The 25,643-nt window shown below is 51.7% G+C and overlaps 1 protein-coding gene across 1 annotated transcript in view; it reads left to right on the top strand.

Annotated features, from left to right (window-relative positions):
* Nucleotides 1-7,266: 7,266 nt before the first annotated feature.
* JPH3 (junctophilin 3) overlaps nt 7,267-25,643 on the top strand; it is a 55,908-nt gene continuing 37,531 nt past the window's right edge. The window contains exons 1-2 of the mRNA XM_050311711.1: nt 7,267-8,323; nt 23,588-24,365. Coding sequence (XP_050167668.1) covers nt 7,942-8,323; nt 23,588-24,365 — 1,160 coding nt within the window. The 5' untranslated portion in view covers nt 7,267-7,941. The remainder of the gene's footprint in view (nt 8,324-23,587; nt 24,366-25,643) is intronic.

The following is a 25,643-nucleotide window of genomic DNA, read 5'->3' as shown; positions in this document are numbered from 1 at the left end:
AAACCCGAGGACACGCAGGAGTTTCTCTTTCTGGTTAACCCAGGTCTTGACTTCTGTTGACCTGTGAGATTATGAGCATTGAAGCAGCCACGTATTAAAAAAGAAAAATGCCACTTACAACTCGAAGGCTGACCTCCTCCAAGGAATGTAATTTCCCAGCATTTCAATCACTTCCATAAGTTACAATCCACGGGAAGATTAGCAGTAGTCCTGCTGCTGCAGTATCATTAGTTTTGGGGGTAATTTAGCTAGAGATCAAGTAGAGAGGAGAAAACTTGGGGACAACGTCAGGTGATGGTACACTCCTGGAATTCAATTAACTGGGGGAAGGAATGAGCAGGAAACAAAAATGAAAATCATTCCAGTTTCCAAAGCTGCATATTTAGATTTAATGCTGTGAGACCTCAGGAATACTCTGGTGGTTGTGCTTGGTGGTGGCTGCAGCACCTGTTTAATCCCAGGAGAGACACGGAAGGTGAGCAATTCTCAAAAAGGGAGGGAGGTGCCTGTTTGTTTAAAAACATCTGTATCAAGCTTGATCCCATCCCAGAGGGCTTCTTATCCCTCCAGCTGCTGCAGGATCCTACAGCAGCCCCTGACTCCTTCCCCTGCTGCCAGAGATGTGTTTTTTGGAGAGTCTCATTGTGCAGAACTCTGAGCTAGTGAGAGAGGATAAAACTTTCCTCTTCCTTCATTGCAGGTTGCTCTGAACCCCTGCATTTACCTCCATGCTGGTGCCACAGACAGGGTATTCAGACCACCTCAGTCACAGATTGAGCTGTCCAACCCAATCCCAGAACAGTTTGGGTTGGAAGGGACCTTAAATATCTTCTAGTTCCAACCCCTCTGCCATGGGCAGGGGCACCTCCCACTAGACCAGGATGCTCCAAGCCCCATCCCTCCTTGCCTTGGACATTCCCAGGGATGGGGCAGCCACAGCTTCTCTGGGCAGCCTGTGCCAGGGCCTCACCCCCCTCACAGGGAAGAATTTCTTCCTAATATCTAATCTAAATCTCTCCTCTTTTAGTTAAAACCATTCCCCCTTGTCCTATCCCCACTCCGGACATGCGCTTGCTCGCCGCTCACTCCCTGTGTACAGCGGTACTTTGAGCCCTCTCAGTTACGCAGTTTTAATCTATTTAATGCAAGCCCTGTTGATTTTGTAATTTTCCCTGATCAATCCATGGCAGGGACCAAGCCAAGGGCTGTGTGGCAGGCTGAGGACATTCCATTGGCATGATTATCTCTGCCTAACACTCTCATCACCCCACCGGCTAAAGGCAGTGAACTCCCCATTGCTGTATCCCTCGAACCCCTGTTTGCCAGCCATTACACCACCCTATTTAATTACCCTTTTTTGCCATCACACCACCCTCTTTTAATCATCCAGTTCAGTGCTTGTGGTTCCATTAATTGTCCAAGATCCTTCCCAGCCTTAAACACTTAAAATCAGCAGTGTCCTGGTCACTCCTTGGAGCGTGGGTGCGGCGCTGGCTTTTTCACAGTCCTCCAGGACTTCCAGTGGCTGTTCCAAGACCTATTGCAAACCACCATTAACTATCCAGACAGCTCCTTGGCCACCTCCTTTACAACTCTCACAAGTTATTCAGATCTGCTGGTTTAAAAATACTGAGCTCCATCAGCTGGATGCTCCTGGGCACTCCTGGAAAGTATTTCATTAGCATGTCTTTTTTCCCAACGAATACCAGGACAAAACCCTCACTGAGCATTTCTGCCTTTTCTCTGTTATTGATAAATCTTCCGTTTCTGGGTAGCATCACCCCCCTGCTAATGCAAAACTCTTCTTGGAAATCTTGGAAAATATCCTTCTGCCTTTAATTTCCCCAGCTTCTGCAGTCTATTAATTACAACCAATTTCCCTTTTCTCCTTTTTGTGTGTTTATATTTTGTGTGTTAGTCTTGGCGGCTCTTTCACTTCCTTTCCAAGTAGTGTTGGTTATTTTAACACAGATTTCTGTCTGTGTTGCTGCTTTTTGGGTAAAATATTCTTAAAGGCTTCTCCCTTTTCAAAACATTTTTCATTTAAAGTCCTTCTCCAAATTGATCTGACTCGTAATTATTCTCTGATATGGGAAACAAGACCTTTTAAAGAAGAAACTAAATATATATATTTATATTTATTTATATATATTACTGCTTTGAGTTTTACTTCATTTGCATATAACAAATGTAATCAATCCATGATGGCTTGTGCCTGGCACAGTAAGAAATCCATCTTCACCTCCAGTGTGAGGATGAATGTGGAATTCCCTCATGTTGGAGGCAATATTTTTTGCATTAGGAAATTATCTTTTTTATTTCCCCCTGAAATTCCGAGGATATTTTAATACTGGCAGCTCAGGACCTCCAGCATCCATCGTTCAGTCTGAATTCCCCAGTGATTCCAAGGTTTTTATTAGATATTATGGATGTGGCTGCTTAAAGAAGCAGAGTGTGTCACGTCCCTGCTGCAGACCCTTTTTGCCTTATGCTTTATTTCCTGGGATATTGATCCAGAAACCCTCTGGATCATTTATTTCCATGTTGCTAATGACTCAGAACCAGACAGTGCTTGGGAGAAGGAGATAATCTGCTCCCAAACCAGTCCCAGTGGGATGACAATCAGGACTGGCAGATCAAGACCTCCAAGCATGAGTGGAAATCAAATGGAGAGAGTGGTTATAAACATAGGGCTGAAGTATTCCAGCCAGGAAAAATCACTGTCACCCCACAGCATTTAGAGTGGGATTGTGGTGTGTGTTTAATGGTTGGACTCTTGGATTTTAGAGGTGTATGGAGAGGGACTTTTTGCAAGAGCATGAAGTGACAGGACAAGGAGGAATGGCTTCCCACTGAAGGACAGCATATTTAGATTGGATAGAAGGAAGAAATTCTTCCCTGGGAGGGTAGTGAGGCCCTGGCACAGGTTGCCTGGAGAAGCTGTGGCTGCTCCATCCCTGGGAGTGTCCAAGGCCAGGTTAGACAGGGCTTGGAGCAACCTGGGCTACTGGAAGGTGTCCCTGCCCATGGCAGGGGGTGGAACTGGGTGATCTTTAGGGTCTCTTCCAACCTAAACCACTCTAGGATTCTATTCAGCAATTCTACCTTGTTCCAGTGCTTTTTGTATCTGCATTTACTTTTCTTTGCATTCTGTCATTTCCTAATTCTATGGTTTTTTTGGAGTGAGTGTGGACAGGTGCCATCATTCCTCCTCCTTTCTTTTACCAGCCTGACGTGTTCCTGGCTTGGTTGGCCACAGTGTTCCCAGGAGCTTTTCCCTTTACTCCCTTTGGAGCTCTACAACCCCACCACAGATGGCCTCACCTTTGGAAAATACAAACCTCCCTACACCACCTGAACAACGTGGTATCAAATTCCACATTTAGCTGCCTTTTCCCCTTCTTTCCCTGGGAAACAGGGGTGATGTTTTAAAGACCAGTTGGGTGTGCTTCCCCTTCAGAATCACTTGGGCATCCCCAGGAGCTGCTGGCAGTTTGGGAGGGCCTGCAAAGCACTGCTGCCAGTGCCAAAAACATCCTCCCCCATAGATGGTGGCCCACCAAGATGTCTTCAAATGTCCCCTCACAGCTGGGCTCAGGGTGGCCACCATGACATCCCTCCTCCTCCTCTCCCCATGCTCAGTTGTGCTTCACAGGATCAAATTCCCCCCCCCCCAAAAAAAAAAAGCTGCCTGCCTTCCTGGGATGCTGGAAATGTATTTCTGGGCAGCTGGACCTTTAGAGATACATCGTGCCGCTCTCACGCTGAGGATGCAGCAGCAGCGTGGATTCCTCCAGCTCATCCCTTGCTCTGTGGCAGGTATTTTTCCTTCTTAAGCACAGCCAAACTTCCCAGCAGGATTTCTGTGGAGGCTGGGTCTCCCCAGTGCCCTGCACTTGTCTTTCTGAACCATTTTGTACATCAAAACCAGTTGCCTGCCTTCATCCCAATCCCTCCCTGCATCCCCATCCCTCCCTGAGCTGCTCCTTGGGCTGGGCCCCTCTTCAGCTGGGATTCTCAGTGGGGTGGGACCCACTGGAAATCTGTGCCTTTCCACCAGCTTTTTCTTCTGCAAGACACACCAGGAACAGGCAGGAACTAATTTTATTCTCTGTATTTTGCATCATTCCCTCTGCCCAATCCTATTTTTTCTTCCCCCATCCACGCTCAGTGACTTATCATAAGCTGATTTGCTTCTCATTGTATTTTTTCATCATTATTCTTTTATCCCAAACTTCGTCCCGCTCATCCCCTCATCCACATCTGCACCAGGTATTTAAAGAAACAATTTGTCAGCCCTACCTAACGCAGCCTGTACCTCTTGGGGAAAAGTCTCTGGAATTAGGCAAATGTACTGGAGAAATCCAGCAGCCCAGTTCAAGACCTGACATGGCAGCATCGTTGGAAGTAAATTTGGCACTCACTGGTGGCAGGAGCGTCTTCCAGAGGGAAAAGCCTGCTGGTACTCAGGGTGTGAAATATAATCTGGAATTTCCTCTCAGCCTCCTGCACATCAGCAGCACCAAGGAAATATGAACTGGTCTGGAAAGGACTCCCCAGGGCAGTGAAAACTGCAGCTGATTGGGGCATGAGTTTTTATTTTAAACTAAATCTTGACCTTTGGATAAAGTCTGGGAAGATAAGGTTTATTTGGGGATAGGCTCAGGGACACCAATGTGGCTGTGTCGTGGTTGACCACCACCCCATGATCACCCCAGCATATGTAATTGTCCATCCAGCCCCTTCATCTGGTGTTCCCACAATCGTAGAGTCATGGAATCATGGAATGGTTTGGGTTGGAAGGGACTCATCTCATTCCACCCACTGCCATGGGCAGGGACACCTTCCACTAGCCCAGGTTGCTTCAGGTCCAGTCCAGCCTGGCCTTGGACACTTCCAGTCTGCTTTGTTTGGCTTCCAAGATGGCTTTTAGCCATTTTTGGAGCCTCCTGAAGCCCATCTTAAGCCATTTAAGAACCAAAATGGCCCTTTCTGATCAAACCCTCCACTCCAGCCATAGGACACCATGACAACCTATGGACACACCACAGAACCTAAATCAGGTCATGAACTGAAGATGTAACACGTGGCTTCATTTTTAGTGTAGGACCTGCCCATTCATCAGACACAAAGGTGCTGTTTCCAAAATAACACTCATTTTAAAGCCATGCACCATCCTGATAGTGCTTGTCACTAATACATCCCATTCTCCCTTTCCTCAGCAGATTATTAGGAATTTCTTTTTCACCAAGTCCTATTAAACATGGTGTTATTTTAAACACCTGTTTTATGAGGAGCAGCATCCCACGTTGGTCAGAGGGGTATCACACCTCGGTGCCTGCACAGGTGTCTGCCTCTGATCCCTACATCCCATGAAATCCCCCCAAAGGAATAGCTGGGCAATAATTAGTGGGCTAATTAACATGTAAAATGACTGTAACTGTCTAAAACTACTGAGAAAGCAACAGAAGGGGACTGGAATTCCTTTTTTTCCCTGCCAAAATTTTTATATGCATTTAAGCAACTTTCAGTTAGCGTGTTTTTCTTGGAAAGTTTGGGGGTTTCCACCCAAATTCTCCCTCTGTGAAAAAAAAAAAAAAAAGGAGTTCGCTGTTGTCAAAAAATGCAGTGTCTGAAGTGCAGGATTTTTAAGGAAGAAAACAACAACAACCCCACAATGTATAATGAGTACAGCTCCTGCCATTCACAAAGGACTCAGCGTAGTCTGAAAAGCCATTTTCAACTGGAAAAAAATGCTTCAGTGGGAAAATTTCCACCCACTCTGGTTGCATCTTTTCCCTACAGCTCCAAGAGAGAGGAAGGTTTTCTTCCAGAGGAGGGTGGTGATGTGTTTCCATGGATGGACAAGAAAATGCATCGACAGAGAAAAAAAAAACAACTGAGTGGGAAGACACAGCCTGAAACTTCCTACTGGGTGGGCAGTGAGGCAGGGACTGAGCACAGCCAGCCCTTCCAGGGGGGATGCACAGCCTAAATCCCGTGGGTTTCCATTGTACAGTTTATTTTTTTCCTTGGAGTTCTGGCCGAGCTGGGTCTGGAATCCAAGTCTTGGCTCAAAACAAGCGCTCCAGTAACGCTGCTGGCGATGGCAGGATGCAAATCTGAGCCGGTGTGTGATTTTTGGGAAGAGCTGTGTTTTCATACATCACACAGATTTTGCTTTATAAGCACTTGTGAGCATCTTTTTAATTATTCTCGAACAGAGCATCCCCTTTAATACCTTGTGTACTAATACAGGGGTGTATTAACACGAATAGATAGGTGTGTCAGGCACAGGGACCTGCACAGACACCCCTGCAAATATTGGGCACGTTTTGCGCCAAGGGGATGCACCACCGGACCAGGACCCCTCGTGCTCCAGAGGCACGAAATGCCACTGCCTGGGGAGGATTCCACATCTCCAGCGATCCCGCGGGGAAAAAAAAAAAATATCTGCGGACCAGACCGATGAGGGCCTCCCGGTGGACTGGGAGGACCCCGCTGGGGATGCTGTGTTGGAAGGGAGGGGACCGAGGTGCGCCGCAGCCCCGCTGGATGGGGATAGAGCCCGGACCGCTGCCATAAATCCCGAGCGCTGCCATCCCCCCCGGAGCGACAGCACGGCCTTTTCATGAATAAATAATCCGTGTTGCAGTTGCGGTGTGCTGGACCCGCTGGAGCAGAGTCTGCCCGGAGACCTGGCGGTGGCGGAACGAGGCGTTTGGCCCTTTCCCGGTGTCCACCCACCCACCTGCCAACGGGGCCCCCCGGCTCTGGCGGGGGATGCTGGCCCCTCGTCGCACCCGAGGAGCAGCGGGGGAGCGGCGGGAGCGGGGAGGGGGAGAGACGAAGGGATAAATAAAAATCCGGGAGCATCCCGCGAGTCTGCGGGGGGCTGCGGCCCTGCTGGGGTGGGAGGCGAAGGCGACGCAGTTCCTGTCTCTTTAAATCCACCCTGAGCCCGGCGCCGGGAGCTGAGGCAGAGCAGAAAGCCCAGGATCCTGCTCATTAATAAGCGGGATTTATCCCCGTAGGGAGCCGGGAAGGAGCGGTGGGGGGAGGCCGCGGGGCGAGCCGAGGCCCCTTTGCACCCCCGCAGCCCCTCGCCCCGGTATCCAGCCTCGCCGCGAGCATCCTCCGGCCGGGATGCGGGATCCGCCGGGCGCGGCGAGCGGGTCCCCCCGGGAGTGAGGTTTGCGGCGGGGGAGCGGCGCGGGGGAGGCGGCCGGGGGAGGGTGTGCGGGGCGCGGGGCGTGCGCGGTGCGGGAGCGGCCGGGGAGCCGTGCGGGAGGGCGGCGGAGGAGGCACCGCATTGCTGCTGCTGCTGCTGCCGCTGCCGAGCCCCGCGATGCCGCCGCGCCCGCCGCTGCCCCCGGCCCTGCGCCCCAGCCAGCCCGGCCGGCGGCGGGGGGCTCCGCGGGGGCTCTGAGCATCTCCCCCCCGGGGCTGCCCAGCGCTCGGTTTTTCTTTTTTTTTTTTTTTTTTAAATTTTTTTTTTATTTTTTTAAATTTTTTTATTGCCTTCTCTTGGCATTTGGCCTCTTTTTTTTTTTTTTTTCCTTTCCTCCTTTTCCCCCACCCCCGTTCCCTGCCTTGGATGGTTTTTAGGTGGAGTCGTTTGCACCAAAACCCAATAGCTGCTGCTGTTCTTGCTGCTATTTTTTTTTTTTTTTTTTTTAATGATCCTGTTTCCACAGCAGGGGAAGAGAGAACTGATCCTCAACATACTCCCAGAGAATGAATAATCACAAGAAACTGGCTTAAGCAGCTCCCTGGATCTGGTGCATGATTTCGATTGAGTTTGATTTGATTTAATTTTTTTATTTTTGTTTATATTTTTTTCCCCAAGTCATCGTTCGCGTTTTATTTTCTGCATTTCTTCCTTTTTTTTTTTTTTTTTTTTTTTCACCTTTTGGGAGATTTGCAAACCGAATTACATGCATGTCCAGTGGGGGAAGGTTTAATTTTGACGATGGAGGGTCGTACTGTGGAGGCTGGGAGGACGGAAAGGCTCATGGCCATGGAATCTGTACCGGCCCGAAGGGTCAAGGTGAATATTCGGGCTCCTGGAGTCACGGCTTTGAGGTGCTGGGGGTCTACACTTGGCCCAGTGGCAACACTTACCAGGGCACCTGGGCGCAGGGCAAGCGCCATGGCATTGGCATGGAGAGCAAAGGGAAGTGGGTGTACAAAGGAGAGTGGACCCATGGATTTAAGGGACGGTACGGGGTCCGAGAATGCACTGGAAACGGGGCCAAGTACGAAGGCACCTGGAGCAATGGATTACAGGATGGCTACGGGACAGAGACCTACTCGGATGGAGGTAGGTGCCCGTTGATCCCTTCCTGGGGTGGTGATGGGGTACAAACCTCCAAGCAGGGACCCTGGGTTTAGGTTGGAGTCTGGGAGTTTGCAACCTGCTGGCTTGGAGCGAGGGATGCTCCCACCCTGCAGGAAACAAGGAACCAGCCCAGCGTGGCACCAGCCCAGCTCTTTGCCACAGGTAGCCCCATATGTCCAGCGGGTCTCTGGGCAGCGGGTCCTCCTCCCTTCCTGTCCTTAACCAGGTTTTTGGGGAGGGAAACTGGCTGTGCTGGTGGGGGGATGCCCAGCTCTGGCCCAGAGGGGTCAGAGGATGGGGTGGGCCCAGCCATGGGGCGACAACCCAAGTTGCACATGGCAGTTCTGACTGCACCACTGGAACCTGTAGGATTTGCATGGAAGCAACGCAGGGCAGGATGGAGGCGAAGTGTGTGTGGGGGATCCAGAGCAGATGGGGGCAGCTCCAGTACTGCCACTGCTTCCAACGAGGGGCCTGGGTCTTTGCACGTCCCCCAGCCCCTCCAAAGGCAGCCCCACACTTAATAATACCAGGGAAAATACTTTAATTCAGACAAGAGTCTTACATTCCTAGTTTACGGCTTAATGCTTAGCGTAGGGGCTCAGAGGGATCACCAGAGCTATTCTCTGCCGTCAACGCGGCTTAACGAGATGCTGAGGGGAAACTGGGATTAGATAAAAAACAAGAAAACCCAATTGGAGCGATCAAACCCCCAAAAAATTGCTGGACTAACAAGCTTTAAGGCTGAACTGGGAGAAACAGCTGGTGCTGTCCTGTAAGTGGCTGTATCATCCTCTCGCATGGTTTGTGGCTACCTCCATCGGAATTGCCTCCATAATCCCAGGCAGGCCTACCTGCCGGCAGCCAGGGGCATCCGGCACCGCTGCCCCCTTGTTTTCCTGGGAATTGTGGCCGTCCAAAGCAGGCTCACCAATTATTTTTAAGATGTTTCAGTTTTCCATACTGCTACGTTGAGGAAATTGCAGTGTTGGTGAGCTCCATCACAGCCCTTCCTGAAAGGTGCTGCAAGACCTTTCTCTGGAGAACCCAGTTTGCTGCTTTGTGGTTGTACAGGGAGGAGAGGTTAAGCCTCACCTGCAGCTGCTTTTTCATGCTCTGGAAGGGAGAGGCGCAACCGTCTCCGGATTTTTAATGATAATTTTGTGCTGGTGGCTTTGTCCTAAAGGAAAACAGAGCTGCAACCTTTTGTTTCAGCTGCATGGAATGATGCTGGGGTCTGAGCTGGAATCTGCCGGGTGTGTGTTTGGAAGGCACCGATAAATCCCAGCAGTCCTTCAGTCGAGGATAAAGCTTGGGCAGGGAATAATTGCAGTCTCCCACGTTCAAGGCGGTCAGGAGGGGCTGTGGGGGGTTTCTGTGTGCTCCCAACGTGGGTGCTGTCTCCTCCTGGCACCCAGCCCTTGCCTGAGAGGTTTGTGGGAGGACAGACAGAAGTCTGGACAAACTACAGGTCTCTGAGGGCTGGGTGTTGCAGGGCTGGCCCTGTGCTCGGCCACGCACATGCCCCCACCCTACCCCGTCCTCACCCTCTACAGGGCAGTGTTTTTTGGGAGAACATGGGGAGCATCCCCACACTGGGGTGGCAAAGCAGCAGTTTCCATGTTTTCTGAGAACCTACCAGAAGGAAAGAGGTTTTTCTTCCATCTTGTCAGGCCAGCCCGCCTTCCCGGTGCTTGGGGACTGATATCATGTGTTTGTGATTTCAGGAGGAGGGAAGAGGATCAGTGTGGGGAAAGGGCACAGTGTTTGTGGCAAAATGGTCCCCCTGGGACTCTCAAACCCTCTGAGGAGGAAGGGATGCTGTGCTGGGGATGCACAGCAAAGCGATGGGACCTGCGGACACCCCAACAGGCTCCTCCACACCAGGTTCCCCCATCCCAGTTGGGCCAGAACCCAGCTGGAATGTCACTTCCACCAACTCAGCTCCAAGCACCCAGAAGCCATATCCCTTTCCTGGTTGCCTGGCTCCACTGTGGGTAAAAAACACCAGAGTTGGGTATCTTCAGCCTTTTGGGCACCAAACCTCACTGAACTTTGTGTGTTTGGGTCCCTGAGGCCGCTGAGTGCGGGAGCAGTGCTGGGTGGCACCGGGGAGGCAACTGTTGGGAAGGATGTTTCTCATTAATCCCTTCAAGTTATTACCTCCATCAAACTGAAGTATCCAAGAATCCTCGCCCCAGCATCTGTCACTTGCCACCCACAGATAAATATTCATCCCTTGCACATTATTTTTTTTTAGCTCCTCAGCCATGGCTGAGGGGCTGGGTCCCCAAATGCGCAGCGAGGCTCGGGAAGCGAGATGCCCCAGAATCCATGGATTCACTCCAATTTTACCATTCCCTCGCACAACAGCGGGTAAGGGCACATCTCCAGCGCTATCTTGGGGAGCAATATTTTTGATGGGCACGAGCTGAGGTGTTGGGCGGAGGGGACGGCACGCGGTGGCCTGGCCACGTTGCCATCCCCCCCATCCCCTGGGTGCCGTCCCCCACCCCACTGGGCGCCTGCACTGCCCCACACACCCCCAGGGGGAGGCAGCGCTTCCCCCAGGCACAGCTTGCAGCTCTCACACCTCCCACGCCACACGCCGGGCACACACACGCCTCTCCTCCCCACGCCACGCCACCGCCTCGCCCCCCGCTCCCCTTCCCACACACACGTGGTCGGCCCCCGGTGCTCCCTGACCCCTGCACGCGCCAGGAGAATGCAAACCGTGTTCCCTGAGCTGTGTGGGTTTGTGTCCATCAACACAGACCTACTGCAGAGCCCTCATAAGCAAACAGAGCCTCGCTGCTCTCCCAGAAGCCCAGGCTCTGCTGAACCTTCCCCGGCACGCCTGACCCACGGCCCCGCACCTGTGGCACCGTCCTGTTGTTCCCTGTACACACTCACCCCCTCAGACCTCCCCAAACCACAACACTGCTGACATGTCCTTATATTTTTGCCAAAAAAATCCCTGCTACCTCCTGCCCCCCTCCAGAAGCACCCTGATATTACATAAACCAGGCTCCCGAGGACTGCTTCAGTCGGATGCTGGAGTTGCACCGCTCGTTTCCTGGGTCTGATTCATCCCAGCTCCAGGGTGGGAGCAGGATTGCTCCCTTGCTTCAGGTGAAAGGGGCTGCATCCACCTGGATCATCCCTGGATCAGATGTGAGCTGGAGCTGCTCCCAGAACAGCTGGTGGAACCTGTCCAGGGCAGAGGGTTGGAGACCCTCTTTTGAGCAGGTCTGGAGATCTGGTACTTTCTGTACCTCCTTGGACACTTTGGGAATGCTCAGTAATTTCACCCTGGGGACAGTTAGAGTTGTAGCTACAGGCTTCCCATGGGAATCCTCGGGCTCTGCATTGGGTTTGGGTTTAGCTGCTGAAACCGTGGTTGTGGGGGTGGATGAAGGAAGAAGCCCCAAATCAGTGTTTTGCCCTTTCCATCCCTGCCAACGCAGTTTTCCTCCTCCCTCCACCTCTTCCCAGTGGAGCATCTGGGATCCAAGACTGGGCAGGGCCTCGGGGAGGGGACCAACCCCATTCCAGGTGCTCAGTGCCCAGCAGCCCCGAGGGAATGTCTCACAGACTGGAGGTGTCTGCTGCGAACCAGGGCCCTGCCGGATCTCCTGCTGCCACCCCTCCCCCAGTCTGAATCTCCCATGCTCCCCAAATCCTTGTTCCTCGGGAGGGCTACCCCGAAAGGGCCGGGTGGTCACACTGTGGTGTTCATCTTGTGTAATGCTCTGTGCCCACTCACCTCAGTGAATCATCCCTTTGATAGGTGAGGGAAATGTAATTAGTGTTTGCATTGTTAGCGTCGCCTGAGTAGGCAAGTGGGTTTTCTTGGCCTTGGCTGGGAAATTTTCCTGCACTGGGGAGAGGGAAGGGGAGCAGTGGGAGCCACTGGGTGGGTCCCTCCCAGCCTGTCTCGCCCGGGCAGGAGCTGTGGTGGCTCCATGTCCCACTTTCCCACCTCTGCAGCGGCACCAGTGACACCTCTCTTGGCAGGTGCACCAGGAGCTACCAACCAAATGGCTTTGGGATGGTTGAGGAGGTGGAAAACCTGAAACACTTTGCAAAAGCAGATCCCTTGCCAGTGTAAAGGGCTGCTCCGGGGGGATGAACTGGGAATGCTGTGTCTGGGAAGGGGCCGCAGCCCCTCACCCGAGCTGAGATGTGGTTTGGGAGGAACCACCCCCAGCCAGTGCTGCAGGGTTGGAACAAGATGATCTTTAAGGTCCCTTCCAACCCAAACCAGTCTGGGATTCCATGATCCAGTGCTACCATGGCAGCGGCCTCGTGCCTCTCACCATACCAGCGTTTTCCTGGATTCCTGTGTAGGGAACCAACAAGCGAGGGCAAATTTCCATAAGGATCTATTCATAGCACGGATGTCAGAATTACCTTAAAAGTACCAGCTCTTCTCTTGTTTTGCTGTCAGGAAGGAATTGTTGATGCACTTCAAATAGTGGGCGGAAACAAGCAAATACAAATGCGCCCTGATCCTCGATCCCAGTTCCTGCAGGATCCAGACACAGCCATAGCTGGTCCTATCAAAACCCTCAGAACCTGAAAATTAATTAAAAAAACTCAGAACTTTGTTGGTGAAGCATCTGGCTGTCTAGATTCGGTACAGAAGCTGCCCACAGTGGTTCTAGGAGGGCAAATCCGGAGACATCAAGACCTGCCGAGCACAGAAAAATGAATCAAAATACTAAATGAAGATTCTGACCAGCCTCATTAAAAAGAAATGATATGAACTCATGGTAATTACTTATCTCACTGGAACATGCTGCTTAGTTTCAGGTACAGCTCAGGACAGAGGAAGAAGGATTTTGACCCTGGGGAAAAGTACATGAGATAGAAACTGCCAGACAGGCTTCAGACCCTCACTCCATCTTCCCGAGTATTTTATTCAGCACCTGCGGATGGTGAAGGACCCCAACTTTGAGAACCCCCTCAGACACCTCTCCCTGACTCAGGCACTTAAGTCCTGAAGCACAATTTTCATATAATTTCACTGGGGTGGGTTTCTCGTGGCTTTTCGTGCAAATCTCAGGATATTTGCAAGTGATTTGATATCCCATGGGGCTCCTCGTGGTTGGGTGACATCTGCTCCTGGAGCTGAACATTTTTTTTTTTTTTTTTTCCTTAGAAGCTCCAGCTTGTGGAATCATGTGATTTTGCAAGATTTTCAGCTTTGGTTTCGAAGCAAGGTTTCCACCCAGGCTATTGCAGAAAAGTCATTCTTACAGGCTTGGGAACCAGCAGCCGAGAGCTAAAAATGCCTCCTGTTTAAAAATGCCTCGATTTTAAAATGAACCTGATGAATTTTGAATGCTTTGAGTCAGGTAATGCTGACGTAGATGAATGAGCTGTATTAATGTAGGCATGACTTGAAGATAGAGGAGCTGGGCAGGATGAGGTTGGTGATGGTCTTTTAGGGGGGAGTGCTGTGGTTTAGCATCTGTCTTGTGAATTTTGGCAGGTTTTGCCTGTTTGGGGTCTGGTTTTGCCATTGATTGAAATCCTGACCAAGAAAAGATTTTTTTGCAGGAGTTTGCAGTAGTTACAGGAGAGTCTTGATGCTAATTTACCCCTGCAAAAAACTGTTTAATTTAAAATTTTTTAACCCAAAAAAAAAAAAAAAAAGAAAAAGAGGTTGGAGAAAACAAAACACTGGAATGGCAAGTGTTTATATTTTGGTGTTGATACTGGCTTTTCAAAGACAGATTCTGGCCTTTGACTCAAAAATCTGTAAAATTGCAATTGATACACCAGCATTCCCTTAGAACAGTCACTCCTTTCCCAACATTATTCCCTGAAGAGGTTCCACTTACTCTCAGAGTACAGCAGAGCATCATGAATTTTCATGAATGAGTGAACAGCCAGAGCAAGGTCCCTTATTTTGCTGATTTTCACACCAAAATGATCACTATAAAGGTATTATTTCCTGCTCAGGGCATCACTTTGGGTCTGCAAGGTGTTTCCCTGGACTGAATAAGGGTTTGGAAGTGTCCAAGGCCAGGTTGGACAGGGCTTGGAGCAGCCTGGTCTAGTGGAAGGTGTCCCTGCCCGTGGCAGGGGGTTGGAACGAGATGAGCTTTAAGGTCCTTCCAACCCAAACCATCCTGTGATTTGATGATTTATTTCACAGGAAATAAATAAACTCTGCTCTTGCCTCATCCCATCCCGTGCCATCCCTGGTGCAGCCTCCTATCCTGATCCATGGGGATCTCAGCCTCATCCCATCCAGCTGAGCGTCTCCCACACCTTGGCAGGGATGCAGCCCCCAAAATCCAGCACTGGCACTCAGCATCTTTGGGGAGATGCTGGAGGATGAGCCCTTCCTCCCGTGAGCTCTGCTGAGGGATGGGGTGAGATCCTGGAGTTTGCAGTAAGGATTAGAGCCCAGGAGGATTAAGGGAACAGGCATTAGCCCGATTTCACTCTGCTTTGTGAGAGGAGCACATTAACCTTAATAAAGGTGCTGAGCAATATCTTAATGTGTCTTGCCTCCCTTGTGATCCTGATTTTCACCCCGGTCAGTGGCTGAATCCACAAGGATTCAGCTGCCCTGAGAAGAACTGTGGGCCCCATTTCACCAGGGGAAGGTGCTTCCTTGACTTTCCCTGTTTGGCAAACCCAGCACTTCCCGCTCCCAGGACAATTAGAAATTTCTTTCTTTAGTTCTTTCATTTTAAAAGCTGTATTTCCCCTGACTCCAGGACCAGGTGTTTTAAGAGAAATCACAAATGGTCTGAGAGGCATCCTGACCTCATCAGAATTAGTAATGCTAAGATTTGATTGTCAGTATAGTGATTTGAAGCTTTTCCCTGAATTCTGGCTGGAAAAGGCACTCATTAACAGGCTTGGGGAAGCAGGAGATGCACAAGCAATGAAAGAGAAGAGGAAGGGGATGCTCAGAACAGACTTGTGTTTTCCTGGAGAACAAACTGAGTTGTTCCCCCCTGAAGCAGATACCTGAAGACATGAATTTCCATATGAAATTTTCCTGGAGTGGCTTCTCCTTAATATTGTAAAGGCATGTATTCCTCACTGGGCAGTCCCTGTGGAAAATGGTTTAATTCCTGCAGCTGGGGTTATCTTCAGGGGTAGGACATCAGCTCTGGGGCTTTGCCCCGTTCCCTGCCCTGCTGTGGGTGTGCTGTATGCTCTGCAAAGCCACTCTATGCCCTCAGCACAAGGCAAACACCTTGTTCTGTTGGAGCAGCTCATCCTCCACCTCTCTCTGTGCCTCAGTTTCCCATCTCTAAGTTCCAATTCCAGCAGTTTCTGCAATATTGTGATGCATGTTAATGTTTACCAGTGAGGGAAGAGGCTTCATTCTGCTGGTTGCAAAGTACCTTTGGGGCAGGAATTACGGCAATGAGAATATAAAGGTCTCCCTGCTTTTGGGATCATATCCCCCAGTTCTCACCACAGGCAAACTTGTGATTTTCGGGTGATTTTCCCTGTGGAGAACAGCTGAGCAATCCCTGTTCTGTGGTATTTCAGCCAGAGATACTTTATGTTGTTATTTGCATCCACAGAGGAGGAGGAGGAGGCAGATTCCCTGGCTGAGGAGAGGGAGGCTGTATAAATCCATCTCCTCCCTCCAGCCCCCGGCTCTCGCTCCTGCAGAGGTTCTGGCTGTGCCAGGGCCAGCCCTGCTCCCATCCCTACCCGCTTCCAGAGCCCTTTCCTACTGTGCATCATCCAAACCCACCTCCACTGATTGGTTCCTTTAGCTGGTGGTTCCCTGCTTTTAAAGTACAGGCTGACCATGCTGATATGAACTGCAGACTTGTAAGAGTTTATTATTTATTGACCCCCAAAACAGACTGAATTCTACCCATCACTGAGGCAGGAACACAGCAGCCTGTGGCAACTCTGCTCTCCTCCTCCTCTCCTCTCCTGTCCCCTCCATCCCTCCATCCTCCCTCTGGGTGCCCAGACCTCTCTGTGCCCACCATGTCTGTATGTACCCAGCATTAGCACTATGACTAACATCCATCACGTGTTCCTGCCTGCAGATTATATTTGCATACTCAAAAATCCATACTTTATTTCTTCCCCTGTGTAAGCAGTTACCAGAGCATATTTTTGGCAAATTAGCAGCCACGGCAGAAGCATCTGACTGTGTTTTTAGCATGGCTTGGTGATGGTCAGAGACATGGAAAGCCTTGGCAGGGCTGGAGGGGGGATAATTTGCCGTATCTGTGCGGTGTTGCATCATCACCATCACTGATTCCCAACTTTCATGGCAGGCAAAGCAGGTGGGAAGCCCCAGCCATCCATGTCATACCTGTGTGGGATTTAGGTGAGCATTTGGGGGATGAGACCAGCAGCTGGGGACAGGGCAGGGCATGGAAGTCACCCAGCACAACACCTTGTGCTGCTGCCAGGAGGGGTAGGGCAGGAAGGATGGGGTGGTCATGGCAGTGAACACGTCCCCACATCCGTGCAGTGACCAGTGGGCCAAGGGAGGGGATTGTCCCTCTCTGCTCTGCTCTGGTGAGACCCCATCTGCAGTGCTGCCTCCAGATCTGAGGTCCCCAGTGTAAAAAGGATATGGAGCAGCTGGAGCAAATCCAGAGGAGGCCACAGAGATGCTCTGAGGGCTGGAGCCCTTCTTCCATGGAGACAGGCTGGGAGAGCTGGGGCTGTTCAGCCTGGAGAAGGGAAGGCTCCAGGGAGACCTTAAAGCCCCTTCCAGTGCCTAAAGGGGCTCCAAGAGAGATGGAGAGGGGTTTTGGACAAGGGCCTGGAGGGACAGGACAAGGGAGAATGGCTTCCCACTGCTGGAGGCCATAGTTAGTTGGGATGTTGGGATGAAATTCTTCCCTGTGAGGGTGGTGAGGCCCTGGCACAGGTTGCTCAGAGAAGCTGTGGCTGCCCCATCCCTGGAAGTGTCCAAGGCAAGGTTGGAGCAATCTGGTCTAGTGGAAGGTGTCCCTGCCCCTGACAGGGGGTGGAAATGGTCCCTTCCAACACAAACCACTCTGGGATTTTATGATCCTATCCTTGGGAGGATCCTTGGGAGGATCCAGTCAGGCAGGACATTTGGGGGGCACGTTTTTCCCAGTGATCCCCCCTGACTGTTGGACGTGAGCTGGGATGGCCAGTGAGGATGTCCCCATCACACATCCTCCAGTCCTCTCTTTTCTCCCATAGATCTCTCTGGGATAGGTGTTTCTGAGGTGAGAAACATGATCTGTGTGTGAATCCTCTTGGGCCTTTCTGATATCGAGTAGCTGGAAAGTGATATCTGTAAAATTCACTCTTTCAGTCAGAATTCAAGAGCTGGGCCTAATTAATGCCATTGGACATCTTTAATTAATATACTGCAGAGGTCAGAGATAAGAAGGGGGCTGAGCATACCAGGAAGGATCCTTTGCAAGATAAACCAGCAATTTGTAAAACCTAATTGCTTTGACTGGGTTTGGAAAAGTGGATGGGCACTCTGGACCACTCAGATCTCCTTACTGGATTTTGCTGAGCGGGGAAAGTGAGCTGGGAGGTTTGGATTGCTGCTGTTGCCCAACACAGTCACCACACCAGGAGGATCTGGCTGTAACTCGAGGATAGGACAGAAAACCTGTCCTTTGGATCCTGCTGCTCCCATGTTCCAAGCCTGGGGAGCTTCCCCCAAGTCGCTGATTATTTTATTTCTATTCCAGCTAACCTGGAAACACACAAGGTATTGACCCACGATGGTGGGTTGTGTTTGTTTGTTTAGCTCAGTGTTAGCAATGGATAGGGAATATTTTCTAAACATTTGACTCTTTCTTGAGGTCATGTTGTGATAATAACACGTGTGTGTCCACCGGCCCCAAAGTGCTTTACAACATCCTGAATTGCTGCTGGAATGTCTCCACACCAGAACCTGGAGGCAGGGCAGGTCTGTGCAAACCTCCCCATGTGCTTTACTCCATGTGTTTGCCAAAGGCTTTGTCATGCAGGACATGGAAACAGCTATCTTGGTTTGGGAAAAGCCTGGGAACAGGCTTCAGTCCATAAAGCTTCTACTTAATGGTGTTCCTGGAGTGGGGCCAGAGGGCTCAGCAACCTACAAAATGCCAAATCTTGGGTATGGAGAGAGGGTGGAAAGGAAACATGGTCATTCCAACCCAAAAAATCCTGATTTTTTTTCTCACTCGAATACCATAGGGAAGTTGGACTGGGTTTATATCCAAGTGCATGATCCCACCTTGTGCCAAGGGAAGCCCCATGTGAATGAGCAGCCCATCATCCTGCCTTTGGGCTTCCCCCCATATCATTCAAAATCCAGCTATTCCTCTGGCATGCCCTAAGGGAGCTCCCGACCACAGTGCCTGTACCCAGGGGGAAGAGCTGGAGATGGAGATTGGTCCTCTACCGCCCAGGGAAATCCCCAAAATCTGTTTGGCAAAGCAGAGGAAATGAAAGAAAACACATCATTCTTCCTGGTACCTGTGATGCTTCTGATCCTCCCAGAACACTTTGCAAATAGGAGGTAATTAGTGTTCCCAAACCCAGCTGATTGCTGGAGTGCCAGTGCCTTATCCCTGTTTCCAGCAGGGAATGTGGAGGCGCAGAGGTTGCACTCAGGATTTCGCTGATAGCTTTGAGCAGGGTCCTGCTCCCCTCCCTATTTCTGCAAGGTGCAAACTGGGGCCAGCCCTGATTTCAGGGATTTTGGCATGATGGGGACAACAGGAGCTGCCCTGCAGACTCTCTACTCTCTTCCCAGAATGGGTTTTGTCCAAATGCTGAGGAAGTGCTGCTGCTTGTCATTGCTCAAAACATACAACATTCTGCTGGAGAATCAGGAATGATGCTTTGGAGGCCAGTGACTTCCCACTTCCTGCTTTCAGCCTGGGTGCCTCCAGCCAAGGATGGGGCTCTGCACGGTCCTCAAGGCAATGGAAATTCCTTCAGGAGTTTTAAAAGCTGTCTGGAAACAAGCCAGCCTTGTTTCAAGGGGAGTGAGCCAAAAAAAAAACCCAAACTCAGGCTTAGGAATACAAGTGAAAGTGGTCAACAGCATTGTCCATTTTCTTCTCTCCATGTTTCCATCCCATCCCCACTTTCCCTGTCTTTCCCATGAGCCCATTCCCTTTCTTGTGCTTCATCTGTTATTTCTGAAAAAGGAATATTCTCTCCAATCCATCTTTTGGGATGACTCCAGTTATTTCCTCCTAGCCTCGGGTTGTGCCCTCTCCTTAACTCTGTTTGGCATGGATGTGGCCACTTCCTCATCCTTCTTGGCATCACCTTTATCTTGGCCAAATCCCACTGGAGCGATGACACCAGGGTGATTTGGGATCTTCCCTGGGATGGGAAGATTGTTGAGCAAGATCTCAACCTGCTTATTCTCTCATGCTCTGATTTTGCTGCAAAAAATCCCCTTCCCAGGGCAGGATCTGATCCTCTTTTCAGCAGGATCGTGGGGGTGGCTGCCCAGTGCTCTCCTGTCTGCTCCTGTCCCTGACTTAAACCCACAGATGCTTCCCTGGCCACCTAATGGATGCTGCACTTTCCCAGTGCAATCACTCCATTAATCTCATGCAATTAATGCTTCGGGAAGTGTTTTGCAAATATTGATAGTGAGGAAAGAGCTACAATGCAGACATGGCAGCTGCTTGTGCTGCAGTGCCATAGTAAGTCATGAATTACTGAGCTCAGGAGGATTTTGTGGCTGCCCCATCCCTGGAAGTGCCCAAGGCCAGGTTGGACGGGGCTTGGAGCAACCTGATCGGTGGAAGGTGTCCCTGCCCATGGCAGGGGTTGGAAAGAGATGAGCTTTAGGGTCCTTTCCAATGCAAATAGTTCCATGATTCTGTGATGATTTTCTTTCCTTTTCCAAGACTTTCTTGGCTGCTCTTTGTCCTTTTTCCTCAATGCAGAAGGACCACGCAGAAGTGGGATGGGTATTTGTTGTATCTTGGAGGCACCCAGAAGAGTGACCTGCGTGGCTGAGGGAAGAGGTTGGGACCTTTTCCTCCCCAGCAATTCTCCATCATGGTGGCTTTTCCTCTTTCCTGGCTTGGCCAATACAATCAGCTTGTGGCCAGGATTGCCTTGACTGTCTCCCTACCTCCTATCCCATTGGGATGGGAATCCCATGTTCCCTGACTCATTCCATCCTCCCAGCCCCATCCTGTGGTCCCCACTGTGACAGCTGCCCACTGCACTCTCCCTTTTCAACTCCAGAGCTCTGAAACTTGGGATAGCTACAGCCAGTCCATCCTGGCACATGAAGTGGAAAATCATAAAATCCTGTTTCCTCTGAAGGGAGAAAGAGTCTCCCGGCTCCTTGTGAGATTAAACCTTGTGCAGTATCTGCAAATGTTGGGAGCAGAGGTTAAGCTGAGCAGGGCAAGGGGAGGAGGTGGCTGGCAGTGCTTAGCAATGCAGATCAGATGGCTCTGAAACCTCCCGGCATCCACGGCCAAATCCTGGGATATTTAGGGGTTTAAAACAGAATGAAGTCAGAGGAAGGAAGTAGTGCTGTTGGGTAAGGAAGGATGGATTAATTCAGCTCCCTGAAGGAAGCTCTTTGATCTGCTGGTGGCCATGGAGGTGCCCAGATGTCTTGGTGGCGCTCCGAGGCAATCCCTGGAGATATTCCGTGTGCTGCCTCCAACAGGGAAGCAACAAGGAGAGCAATGACATCCATAAAAACAGAGTTAGGGTTGGGATTTTGCCCTCTGCTGGGAGTTGCTCCGTGGTGCTGAGAGGGGAGAATCAGGATGGACTGGCTGGATGGGATGGCTCCTTGCATCCTCTGCTTGGAAAAATCAGCCTTGTCGAGGAGATGCTGAGGCTGCTCCTGGCAGCTGTGCAATTCCAGCAGTATGTTTTAAGGCCATGCAGGGATGAGCTTCCTGGGCTCCTCAGCCTGACTGGGGACATGCACAGGCTGCAGCTGGAACCTGCTGGGACCAATTTGTGCCTCTGCCCCAGCCGGGCCGCACTGTCACACTCCATCCTGGAGCGCTTTGTTCTGCTCTTTGCCTGTCCCTCAGCTTTCCAGCACAGGGATCTGTGCTTGCTGTACGGTGCTTCAGCTTAATCCAGGGAGTTTTTTTCAGCTGCAGATTTGCCAGGAGATGAGGAGGTCAAGGAACGTGCCTGGAGCTAGGGGTCAAGTCAGGGGATTCAGCCAAGAGAAAGGGAAGACTTGGGCAGGGCAGGCTGTGATGAATCTCATGCAGGACCTTTTCTCCCTGCCTCCTTTCCCATACTGGCATTTTTTCTTGAAACTCACTGAATCCATCTCTAGGGGAAACAGGAGGCTGAGCACAGTGTGAGGACATCTCAAGCCATCTTGGAAGCTCCTTTGCAGGGTACTTGGAGTGTTGAGGGGAATTTCTCTCACCCGGTTGCTGCCCATCACCCCAGCAGGTTGTCCTGCCAGGACACTCTGGGATGGAGCCAGAAAGGGCAGCGAGGTGGTGCCAGGTCCTCAGGGAATGCATGGACAGCTTGGTGGGCTCTCTCCTGCCGCAGCCACCATTCCAGGCTGCCACTGGGCTTGAGGAGAGCCATGGGGGCATGGCATCGGCTGTTCCCTGTTTTTGTGGACACCAAGGTGGACTGCAGCGGGACAAGCCAGGCTCACTGCTCCAACCCAATGACAGGACATGTGTGGTGTCTCCTCTGAGCCCTTTTCCAACCATCTTGCCGGTTGCCCCCCATCCTTCTTCCTGGCACCACCTCGCCCTACCCTGCCAGTGCCTGCCCTAATCCCGGTGCTCTGCTCCCTCCCCAGTGCTAATCCTATAAACCCTCAGTAAATCCTGCCCACCTGCCCCTGCCTCTTCCACATCCCTTCTCCAAGGCAGTCTTTGTGGGATCCCTTAGTTTGGGACTGGAGTTTTTTTGGGGTATACAAAGGTGTCACCCAGATAATGTAGCACCTTGGGGTGTTCCATTGGAGCAGCAGGAAGGATGCTCAAGTCCTGCAGGATTTGTGCAAAGCACTGGCAGACAAAAGACAGCTGATGCACCCCAAAATGCAGCACAAAATGTGGCCTGGTGCTGGTTTCACACTCAGGAAGCAGTTCCTGTGCTCAGCATGAGCCACTCCAGCCCAGACCTACCTCCAGAGCTACTACTGAACCCCAGAATCGGGTGTGGAAATTCCTAACAGAGTCCTGGGGGTAGGATTGGCTGGATTCACGCAGAGTTCACTATTTCAGCAGGTCTATTTTAAGACTCCCTTGGTGTGTGGGAGCGGGGCTGGCACAAAGGGAGGTCCCAGTGCTCCGAGGTGCTGCCTGTGCCCATCCCAGCTCTTTGCAGCCGGGGGCTGGGACCAGCAACAGCATCCCAGCATCACCAGTGCCTGGCCAGGAGCCATCCTTGGGCTCATCAGTCTGCCCCACAAGGGCTTAGGCGAGCAGTGAATCAGTGTGTCTTGAGCTGGTCCAGAAAAGATTAAGCCAACCTAAGAATAAAAACAAGCCCTGTGGTTCAACTGGCTGGGATAAGACCTGGAATTGTGCCAGTCACCAAGCTCCGGTAGGGGATGGGATTATGAACCCCAAGCACATTACTACACCCCCCCCTTTTGGTGCACAGGGTGGGTGATGTGCTCCAGTTGTGCTTCCTGGACTGGAGGAGTTCCTTGTCCCTCCGTTCCCAGTGCTGTGATGAAGTCTTGTGTGTGTTTCATCCCACTAATGACCAGTTAAACAACTCCAGTAAGGACCCAGACAAACGGAAGAGCTCAAACAGGCCCATTTCTGAGGGGAATAACCAAATGGATCTCTCCCCATGACGCCTTTATTTCTGTAGAGCTGCTTCCTTCCTCAACACACCGGAAGAAGGCACTATGTGTATAAATAAACGTACTGTTCTATACCACCCATCCACTGTGATATAGCATTGATCACTGGTGGCAGCATGGATGAGACTGGAATCTGCTCCTGGATAATGATTCTCCCTTCCCATCTCCCTGCTCCCTTTCCTTTCACATTAGGGATTGATCCAAGGGGCAGTTCCTCGATGGCTTGGCTGGTTTCTAATATTCCCATGCTGCAGGTGGAGTGCAGGCCCGCAATCCAACCGTGGATTTCCTTCTACAACATGACGTTACAACCCTTGTCATGGAGATGGGACTGGGATGCAGAGCTGCACTTGGCTGCTCCCGCTAGTGAAGGGCTCAGGGAGGAGTTCGATGTCGTTAGCGGAACACAGGTGGCCCTGCCTTGAACCCCCTCTTTGCTTTTTGTCTCCTCTCCCCAGGGACATACCAGGGCCAGTGGGTCGGAGGGATGCGCCAGGGTTACGGCGTCCGGCAGAGCGTTCCCTACGGCATGGCCGCGGTTATCAGGTCACCCCTGAGGACGTCCATCAACTCCCTGCGCAGCGAGCACACCAACGGCACGGCGCTGCACCCCGACGCCTCGCCGGCCGTGGCCGGCAGCCCGGCCGTGTCCCGGGGGGGCTTCGTGCTCATGGCCCACAGCGACGCCGAGATCCTCAAGAGCAAGAAGAAGGGCATCTTCCGGCGGTCGCTGCTGAGCGGGCTCAAGCTCCGCAAGTCCGAGTCCAAGAGCTCCTTGGCCAGCCAGCGGAGCAAGCAGAGCTCGTTCCGGAGCGAAGCCGGGATGAGCACGGTCAGCTCCACCGCCAGCGACATCAACTCCACCATCAGCCTGGGCGAGGGCGAGGCCGAGCTCTCCGTCATCGAAGACGACATCGACGCCACCACCACCGAGATCTACGTGGGCGAGTGGAAGAACGACAAGCGGTCGGGCTTCGGGGTGAGCCAGCGCTCGGACGGGCTCAAGTACGAGGGCGAGTGGGCCAACAACAAGCGCCATGGCTACGGCTGCATGACCTTCCCTGACGGCACCAAGGAGGAGGGCAAGTACAAGCAGAACATCCTGGTCAGCGGCAAGAGGAAGAACCTCATCCCGCTGCGGGCCAGCAAGATCCGTGAGAAGGTGGATCGGGCCGTGGAGGCGGCCGAGCGGGCGGCCACCATCGCCAAGCAGAAAGCGGAGATCGCGGCGTCCAGGTAAGGGCGTCTCTGTCTGTCCCCACGCGGTGTCTCAGCTGGGGTCCCACCCAGGTGGCTTTGATGGGATAAGTGGGAAAAGACTTTTCACTGCAGTAGGTGCTCAGGGAGGTGTTTTAGGGGTGCTGCTGGAGGCAGGTTGTGGTGGGCACATGCAGGCACAGCAGCGGTCGGTGCTGTCTGGACCCCAAAGAGGGGCACGCCCAAACCTCATGGGTGGTGTTCAAAGTGGGGTGGATCCAAGCTGAATTGTCCCTCTGCTGATCCCAAGTGGGCTGTGGATGCACAAGCTTCCCCAAGGAGCCAGTGAGGCCTTGCAGGGTCACCCAGCTGGGGCAGAGGGGTGACACCATGGTGGGACTGCATGTGGGGAGCTCACAGAGCTGTCACTTAGGCAGTACTAGGTTATCCACCCTGTTTTTCCCTATCCCCCTGGAGAAGCAGGATGATACCCTTAGCAGAAGAGCTCCTGAGGTGCTGTTCGCTCATAGCCTCTGTCTGACAGCCAAGAGGAACCATCCCAGGCCTGGCCTATGCTGGAGGATTCCCAGCTATCTCCATTCCCAAAAGGGTTTTTGAGTGGAAAAACAGTCAAATCTCTGACTGCAGCTGATGGCTGGGGAGGGTTTGCCCTGCCTGAGGCTCTGCTGCAAAACAGCAGATCTGGGTGCCCAAATAATCCTCCTTCTCCCTGTGCAGACTGTAGTCAGTGTGGAACTGCTCAGTGATCCAGAGCTGGGACCTGATCCGGCTAAAAATCAGCAGGAGGGAAGGGGAAAAGGAGTCCTTTCTAATTTAGATTGAAATAGGGTCCCCAGCTCAAAGCAGGGCCAGCTCAAGCACCTTCTGGCTGGCTCCCAAAAGGCACCTGAAGCTCTGTGGCTTTGCAGCAGCTCCCAGGCTGGAGGCGAGCTGAGAAGAAAAAGCTCCTCTGGAGAATTCAGGGCTCTTTGTATCCCTTTTTGGGATGGTTTATTAGAGCATGTCATTCCTTTCTGTTTTTGAGCAAGAGCTATATATAGCAGCCAGGCTGGGAAAAAGGGCTAGGGTTAGGGGAAAAACCCAGGTACCTCCTCAGTCTCCTGTGCTGGATTAATTGCTGGGTCTGGAATATTTGTATGCGGAGTCACACTTGAAATCCTTATCAGCCTGCCTGCTGATGGCTTATCTGCAATATGAATGAGACTCCCAGGCCTGCTTTGGGAGCCTTTTTGGGCTTGATGATGTTTTCGAGCTGCTGTTGTACCAAATTGTTGTCAAAGCTTTAGAATAAAACTA

This window comes from Myiozetetes cayanensis, unplaced genomic scaffold, assembly GCF_022539395.1.
Source record: "Myiozetetes cayanensis isolate MyiCay16 unplaced genomic scaffold, myiCay2020 scf16, whole genome shotgun sequence".
NCBI lineage: Eukaryota > Metazoa > Chordata > Aves > Passeriformes > Tyrannidae > Myiozetetes > Myiozetetes cayanensis.
This window is presented reverse-complemented; position numbering and strand designations above follow the sequence as displayed.